The following is an 8,909-nucleotide window of genomic DNA, read 5'->3' as shown; positions in this document are numbered from 1 at the left end:
TTGGTGCCTCCCTCTCCCTCTCCAACACCTCCTCCTCCTCCATAGTGCTTGGTGAAGCCCTGCCGGAGTACTGCAGCTCCATCACCACCACGCCGTCGTGCTGCTGCTGGAGCCATCTTCCTCAACCTCTCCTTCCTCCTTGCTGGATCAAGAAGGAGGAGACGTTACGCTGACCGTACGTGTGTTGAACGCGGAGGTGCCGTTCGTTCGGCGCTAGGATCTCCGGTGATTTGGATCACGTCGAGTACGCCTTCCTCATCCCCGTTCTTTGAACGCTTCCGCGCGTGATCTACAAAGGTATGTAGATGCAATCCAATCACTCGTTGCTAGATGAACTCATAGATGGATCTTGGTGAAACCGTAGAATTTTTTTTTGTTTTCTGCAACGTTCCCCAACAACCAGGCACGCTGATCTGCTAGATTGTTGGCATGTTAGGCTGTTATTTGGGCCGATTTTGGCCTATTAGGTTGTTTCTTAGGACATTTTCAATGCAGGGCGCATGGAGAGGCGCTTAGGAAAATAAAATAAATATCCTAGAATTAAAAGCTAACCTTAGCGCCTACTGCTCCAATCCTAAATGCTAATCACGGGCGCTGAAATAACCTGCCGCCACACTTGACGCTTTACCTCGCACGGCAAAACAAAGCCAAGCGCTCGACTCCCTATTTTGCGTCGATGCCGCGTCGAGCGCCAGGATTTGAGCGCTTAACTGCCGATCGGCCAGGATAACAATCCTGGCGCCTTGCCTTAGCGCCCCGCGTTGGATATGCTCTTATGCCATTTATATACAAAAAATATAAATAAAAAAGGTAAACATGGCGTGCCATGCCGGCCCGCATGCCCAGCCATCAGGCTCAGGCATGGCCCAAGGCATGCCGTGTGCCTGGCACGATCCGATTAGAGTGTGCTGAGCTCGGCCCGTCATGTGCCGTGCCAGCGTGCTCGCGGGCCGGCATGCCAGGCCCAGCCCGTTTGGCCAGCTTTGACCCCGTGGGTACTTTTTACGGAAGGAGAAGGTTCTTTTTGTATTTTTTCTTTGGCTGGAAAAAATGGGGCGTGCGAGGAGGAAATTGGTGTGGCCGTCCGATGAAAAAGGCGAGATTTTTTTAAGGGAAAGACGAAACTTTAGCAGCACAAGAAAAAGAAACTTCCCGCAAAATAATCCCGCCAAAAATTGACCCCCACCCCACACCCTCCACCCAAAATGATCCCGCCAAAAATTGAAACTTTCCTCCCAAAATGATCCCGCCCTCCATTTCATCTTCCCGCCGCCCCATCCCAGCAAGATAACTTCCCCCCAATCCAATCCCGCCCCAATCTCATCTCCGCCCCGCCCTCCCGGCCTTCGCCGCCGCCACCTCCGCCGCCGCAACCAAACCCTAGCCCGCCCCCCCGTCGAACCCCACCCTCCCTCCCTCCCCACCAGGCCGCAGCCATGTTCTACTCCCACTCCGTCCTGGCTCGGAAGAGCCCGCTGGGCACGGTGTGGATCGCCGCGCACCTCGAGCGCAAGGTCAACCGGACGCAGATCGACGGCGTCGACGTCCCCTCCTACGCCGCCTCCATCATGGACCCCGAGGTCCCCATCGCGCTCCGGCTGTCGGGGCATCTCCTCCTCGGGCTCGTCCGCATCTACTCGTGGAAGGTGAACCACCTGTTCCAAGATTGCAACCGGATGCTGAGCGCGGTCAGGACTGCCTTCGCCTCCATGGAGGCGATAGATCTGCCGGTCGACGCGGACCGTGCTCCGTTTGAGGTAATCACGCTGCCGGAGACCTTCAGCCTGGATGATTTGAGCCTTGATGACGCGATTCGTCAGATGGATACGCCGGATCGTCATCGGCGGGCCTATGATCAGATCACCTTGTCCGGAGAAGGGTATGTGATGATCACCCTTGATGAGGATGGTGGTGCAGAGTTCACGTCTCCTGCTGGTCGATCTTCAGGATTTGAGCCTGTACAGCATGAGCAGGAGACATTCCCTCCGTTTCTTGAGGATATCATTCCTGTAGATCCTCCTCTGCAAGGCAGTCTTTCAGTGAACCCTATCAATGGGCACCAAGGTACACCAGAAATATTGCGCCGAGCGACTGACAGTATGTCAAGGTTTGAAGATGTTATTGATGGCGGTGACCCCATGGATGAAGATCCGTCGCCGTTCATAGAGAAGGTTACCACGCCACCAGCAATGCACTCACCTGTATCCCCTGTGCTTCAGACATCCATTCCCAACGTTCCAACACGTATCAGCCATGAGCCTGTTGAAGAAGCTGAAGAACCAGGAGGTGGCGCTGGACTCTTGGCACCTGCAGAATTTGTCCTTGAACCATCTCCACCACCTCAAGTACAAGGTAACAGGAGAAGGAGAAGGGCGAATGCACAGGAGAACAGGAGAAGGCCTATAATTGATGAGGAAATCGTGCTCCCCAATGATTATATGAGTAATCAAGTTGATGGCATTGAACTAGGTAGGCTGGTTCGCAGGAGGAAGATACTGCCCCATACAGCAGTGGATGTGTGGAGGTTCAACAGGATAAGCCAAAAGGACAGCCTCTTCTCTGAACCTCTGGTGCAAGGAATGTGTAGCGATCTTCATAAAGCTTATGAGGGGAACTACCCTCGTGTGAGTGACTCTGATGCTCAGCCTGCCGATGTTGTGAATGTTCGTGACTCTGATGCTCAGCCTGCTGATGCTGTGAATGTTCGTGACAAGGATGCACCTACAAGAAATGCAGATACACAGGAGCCTGAACCTCACCTCACCTTGAATTCTCTAGGAAATGGAGAGGCAACACCATTTGATTCACCACCTGAGCTCCCTCGCTTCTCTCCACAAAAGGATCTATCTCCAGTAAGAGAAGAAGATCACACCCCTTTTGAAACCCCTGGTCGAAGTGGAACCCCGCGGTCTGGACTTGGAGGAACTGGTGTTACTGTACCACTAACACATTGCAGTTATGCATCACTTGGAAAAAATACTGTTGAATCTGATTTCCCATTTGGTACTGACGATCTTGATGAAGATCTACCGGGGTTTCCTGGGCTCATGAATACCCCTAGCATGATATCCAGTGCGGGTACCAGCACCACAGGATTAGGCAGCATCATGTCTACCAGGACAAGGGCTGCCGCCCAGTACTTCAAAGGTATGATGTCTTCAGCCACATTAGAAGACCAGCCAGGGAAATTCAGTTTAAACAGAATCTTGGACGGGAGGACAAAGAAGCAAGCTGCAAGCATGTTCTTTGAAACATTGGCCCTGAAGAGCTATGATTATATCGATGTCCATCAGGAAGAAGCGTATGGCGATATTTCAGTTTTGGTTAGACCGTCGCTCTCGAGTGCTAAACTTTGAACAACTCTGTTTCCCTTCAGTTCAATTAGAACTATTTTCTTTTGCTTTCCTAGCCTGTGTAATATCAGTCCTGGTTTAGAATAGTGCTATGTTATTTTATGCCTTCTAAGCTTCGTGTAATATTTGGTGTGTATCTCAGTTTGTCTCAGTTCTGTTCAGAACCTGGAAATGCTAGTGTGAGTGGAGCTGAAGGTGTTTTGTATACATTGTAATCTGTTTCAACCCTCCTTGTCTCTGCACCTGTGCTGAGCTACCGACGTGTGATTTTGTTGGTTGATTTTTTGCTGTGTGACTGGTGTTGCCTATGGGAAGGAGGGAGTTGAATATTGATTTAGCTTTAGCACATGAATTTAATTCTTTTGGTATAATTCAGATTTATCAGTCAATTTGATTGCTGACACCGTCCAGTAATAATGTAGACACACATTTTGCAGATGATACATCTCCTTTCAGACTTTCTTCAATTGTCTGGCCCGCAAAGTAAGAATCTGGTAAATAATATCAAAGTAGTGATCTAAAACGTCTTATTACTTTACAGAGGAGATTGCACTCAGAGACCTTTTCTCTTAATGTTTTCCAGCGGTGTGGCAGGAACTAGAGATGAATGGTACCAATCATATCCCTGCAGATAAATATGAACAGAATTATTTTGTAACTCGGTTAGTTGCAGAGCAACTAGGTCAACCAGGTTAGGATTTTGCTTTTCCTCTTCTCACTCTATATCATGCTAGTCATCCCTGCTTAAGATCTAGCCTGAACAGGGGAAGCTTCCTGTGCTATCTGGATCCTATGTACCACTTGCACCTTGCCTTCATGTTTTAAATTTTATCCACCAAGAAAAAGCCAGTGGTTATAGGAACTTTTATTTGTTTCTCACCTGGAAGTTATCATGTAATTCTTGAATTAGTTAGCACTCATTTCTAGATGTTACCCTGTGGGACTGAAATGAAACAGTATGTGCTTCACCATGTGGCCCTGGCTTCTTAGAAAGAGTTTTTCATTTGTTCTCAACAGAAATTCTCGCCTAAATCTTGCAATGGAGATAGTGTTAAGAATGGGGCTGAAGTTTTCCTCTGATGTCTGTCCAGTTAAGGTACCAAAACTTTTCACTCTCCAAGAACAAGCCTGTGGTTATAGCGACTTCTGTTTGTTGCTCACCTGAAAGTTACCTGTAATTCAGTAATTGTTGAATTAACTAGAGATTATCTATTGATGTTTATTCTGTGGGTGGAACTAATGAATGAACTTCTGTTTATTCACATGTCTGAGATAGAAGGGTCCTAGTTTACGCATAATGCATCTTATTGTTCTGTTTACATGCACCCTACTGAATGGTCTCACGCCAGGGAGGGCACCGCACAACAAGCTACACCTTAGTGGTAGTTGTAAAAAAAAAGCTACACCTTAGTGGTTGGTGCCATAAATAAATGTGATATCTGGGCCCCTTTAGGCTTAAGATCACCAACAATTTATAGTTCTTGAAGAGGCATGCCTGATTTCAGGACCAAAGGTTAGTGATTTTGGTCAATGTTAGCTTCAGGATTGAGCAATGCATGTTTATATTTTGGTTAGATTCGTTTGTGTGCTAATTCAGTCATATTCACATTCACAGTGTTAATATGATGCCAAGTCTTATTTATGCCATTATTGTTCAGGCATTACCTGAAGGAGAGATCTGTTAATGTTTAGCTTCTCAAGGTTCACCTGGTCTATAATTTATCTTAAATTGTTAAATGGTTTTGTTGTGATACACGAATACTTGTTCGGAGGACAGGGGGGCACTAATTTATCTGCTTGCAGATTAATAAAAATTTATTTGAAAGGTCTCATATTTGATTTTCTAATTTGATCTTCACTATTGAACTTTTGATTTTGCTTGCTATCTATTTGATTTTGCCCGCATCAGAACTTGAAATTACCTTATTCTTGTGACATTTCTTGGTCATGCTCTATTACTGGACTATTGCTTCAGACCAACCAGTAAATAGGATACTGAGGCATCTGTGACTTCACTTGAATAGGATAGACATACTGCCATAGGAAGGTAAGCTAGGTTTATGTCTGGTAGAACATTTCCTATCAACAGCAATGCACTAGGACTTCTCCATAACAGACTTGGAACTGCAATGTTTGGTTTACTTAATTTTAGTGCTCATTGTCAGATTGTCAAATTTATTGAAGTAATATATACAGGAAGTTCTGAACTATAAATGGGTTTATTATCTTAGATTTGGTTTCGATTGCAGACAGAATGTTGCTATGCATAGGTATAGTGTCACACCCTCGATGCGACTATAGCTCTCACGTGTCGAAGCACGACTTAGAGATATAATCGCATTGAAGGCATTTGTCGCAAGTTAGGCAATCTTCACAACATCCCATGTAATATGATAATAAAAGGGAGATAACATAGTTGGCTTACACTCGCCACGTCAATCAAGTACATAAATAACATTACATCATCCAAAACACTCAAGGCCCGACTATGGCGCCAAAATAAAGAGAACCCAACATGCGACAACGGTCCCAATCACCCCCAACTGGGCACCACTACTGATCATCGGGAAAGGAAACATAGTATCGTTGAGATTCTTCGTCGAACTCCCACTTGAGCTCATACGCGTCTCCTGGAGCGGAACCATCGGGCCCTGCATTTGGTGTAATAGTAATCTGTGAGCCACAGGGACTCAGCAATCTCGCACCCTCGCGATCAAGACTATTTAAGCTTATAGGTGTGGCAAGGTAAAATATGAGTGGAGCTGCAGCAAGCGACTAGCAAGTGTGGTGGCTAACTTATTCGCAAAAGAGAGCGAGAAGAGGAGGCAAAGCACGAGCGAGAAACTAGAGAGCGACCTGCGCAAACATTACTCCAACACCGTGTCCACTTCCCGGACTTCGCCGAGAAGAGGCCATCACGGTAACACACTCAGTTGATTCATTTTAATTAATTAAGGTTCAAGTTATCTACAACCGGACATTAATAAATTCCCATCTGCCCATATCCGCGGGCACGGCTTTCGAAAGTTCAATCCCTGCAGGGGAGTCCCAACTTAGCCCATGACAAGCTCTCACGGTCAACGAAGGAATATACCTCCTCCCAAGACGTTCCGATCAGACTCGGTATCTCGGTTACTCAAGACACTTCGACAGGTTAAAACAAGACCAGCAACACCGCCCGAATGTGCCGACAAATCCCGATAGGAGCTGCACATATCTCGTTCTCAGGGCACACTTAGATGAGACTAGCTACGAGTAAAACCAACCCTCAAGTTTCCCCGAGGTGGCCTCGCAGGCAGCTCAGTTTGGACCAACACTCAGAGGGAGCACTGGCCCCGGGGAGGGGGGGGTTAAAATAAGATGACCCTTGGGCTCCGGTAACCCAAGGGAAAAAGAGGCTAGGTGGCGAATGGTAAAACCAAGGTTGGGCATTGCTGGAAAAGCTTTAATCAAGGCAAACTATCAAGGGGTTCCCATTATAACCCAACCGCGTAAGGAACGCAAAATCCGGAAACATAACACCGATATGACGGAAACTAGGGCGGCAAGAGTGGAACAAAACACTAGGCGAGAGGCCGAGCCTTCCACCCTTTACCAAGTATATAGATGCATTAAGATAACAAGGTAATATAATGATATCCCAACAAGTAAATAAAAGATGTTCCAACAAGGAACGGCCTCCAATCTTCACCTGCAACTAGAAACGCTATAAGAGGGGGCTGAGCAAAACGGTAACATAGCCAATCAACGGTTTGCTAGGACAAGGTGGGTTAGAGGTTTGAAATGGCAATTTGGGAGGCTTGCAAGCAAGTGGTAGGCATCGTAGCAATGGCATAGCAAAAGAGCGAGCAAACTAGCATATCAAAGATAGTAGTGATTTCGAGGGTATGATCATCTTGCCTGCACAGTTGTCAGAGTTGACTGGATCCTCAAGAGCAAACTCAACGGGCTCCTCGTTAGCGAACTCGTCTCCCGGCTCTACCCAAACAAGACAAACAAGCAACAAGGATACAATCAACCACGTGCAAACTCAAACAACACAATGCAAAGATGATATGCTATGCGGGATGCGATGCGGGATGCAAAATGCAAGATATGACAGGAAATGCATGAACCTGGCCTCAACTTGGAAATCCAAGTGTGCCACTGGAAAGATGAGATGAAATCGCTTGAAAATGATATAAAGAACGCCGGAATCGGAGTTACGGTTTGGAAATGGCAAGCGATTCAAAAATGACACCAGTCTGCGATTTACAGCAAGTAGGCATCTAAATGCAATGAAATGAACATGCTACAACAACCAAACATGACAACAAAATACATGGCAGGGATGCACACAAGATGCTTAACAAAAGTCTAGCACTGAGCTACGGCCAATTCATCCATTAACAGGTTCAAACAAGCATGGCAAAAACACAAATGGTAAAACAGATCTCAGACTTAGTGAAATTAACACTTGTCTGCAGTTTCAGATCATATAGCCCTCTTCGAAGCAACAAAACAACATGCTACATGACCTGAACATGACAAAGAAAGACATGGCATGGAGCTTCTCAACAAGCTTAACAAAAGTCCCTTAGTGACCTTGAGCCAAAAGGGATCACAAAATATACTAACAAGCACACGAACATAGCAAAAACATAATCAGTTTTCAGACTTAGTGTAAACTGGGACATGCTGAAACATAACTCACGAAGGCATGTTTACGAGCTCGATGCACTCACCGCGGTGCAAGTCATGGCAAGACAAGCATACATCCTTTAAGAAGGTACAAAATACAAGCTAGACATGGCAAGAACAATGTCATAGCATGCACGGATCAACTACAAAAACATCGGCAAAATCGCAAACAAGTTGACGATCTGCCCAGATTCGCAACGAAGCAAAATTAGAGCTCGATTGACTCAAGCTAGGGTGCTCCATAATTGCAAACAAAGACATGGATGGGTAGAGCACTACAAGATTAACAAAACTCCCTTACTGATCATCCTCAAAAGAGGCACGGATCACTAGAAACAACAAGAACATATGGCATCGTGAACTAAACAATCCCAGGACCTAGTGAAATTACTAAGTCCCTGAAAACAGAATTAGCAAGTGCACCACTTTGCAAGCTTGCACAAGTCACCACACACATCCTAAAAATACATGGGTTGCACCTCTGAAAAGATGGCAAAACCCTTAACAAAACATATGAAGGACTCACGGGCATATCATGCACACATTAATCATGGCAAAAATGACAAAAGTGCTAAACGGAGTAACAGATCTGACAGTTAACTCAAGTAGCCCTCTTCTAACAACATTTCGGACATCAAGATGAGCTCAAATGAAAATGATGCAATGGAATGAAATGATGTACTCTCTGAGGTGAACATTTTGATATGCTATATGCATGAATCGGAGCTACGGTTGCAAAGTTACGGAGCCGCGAACAGGAGCATATGGATCAAGAATTTCGGTTCTTAGAGAAAAATTAGGTCAACCCTGAAATTTTCAGATCTGGATCGGGGCGCGCCTCCCGAGGTGGATCCGGGCTCGCCGGCGTGCTGGAGC

At 46.1% G+C, this 8,909-nt stretch overlaps 1 protein-coding gene across 1 annotated transcript; it reads left to right on the top strand.

Annotated features, from left to right (window-relative positions):
• The first annotated feature begins 1,413 nt into the window (after positions 1–1,413).
• Positions 1,414–3,578, top strand: LOC119302480 (sister chromatid cohesion 1 protein 3-like). The gene has a single exon (XM_037579516.1). It carries the CDS (start codon positions 1,437–1,439, stop codon positions 3,354–3,356), a length of 1,920 nt encoding a protein of 639 aa, XP_037435413.1. The 5' UTR covers positions 1,414–1,436; the 3' UTR covers positions 3,357–3,578.
• The last annotated feature ends 5,331 nt before the right edge of the window (positions 3,579–8,909 follow it).

Source organism: Triticum dicoccoides, chromosome 5A (genome assembly GCF_002162155.2).
Source record: "Triticum dicoccoides isolate Atlit2015 ecotype Zavitan chromosome 5A, WEW_v2.0, whole genome shotgun sequence".
NCBI classification, from domain to species: domain Eukaryota; kingdom Viridiplantae; phylum Streptophyta; class Magnoliopsida; order Poales; family Poaceae; genus Triticum; species Triticum dicoccoides.
This window is presented reverse-complemented; position numbering and strand designations above follow the sequence as displayed.

Bases quoted from the DNA above. Each gene is read 5' to 3' on its own strand.
- LOC119302480 (XM_037579516.1), top strand. From the start codon at position 1,437: ATGTTCTACTCCCACTCCGTCCTGGCTCGGAAGAGCCCGCTGGGCACG.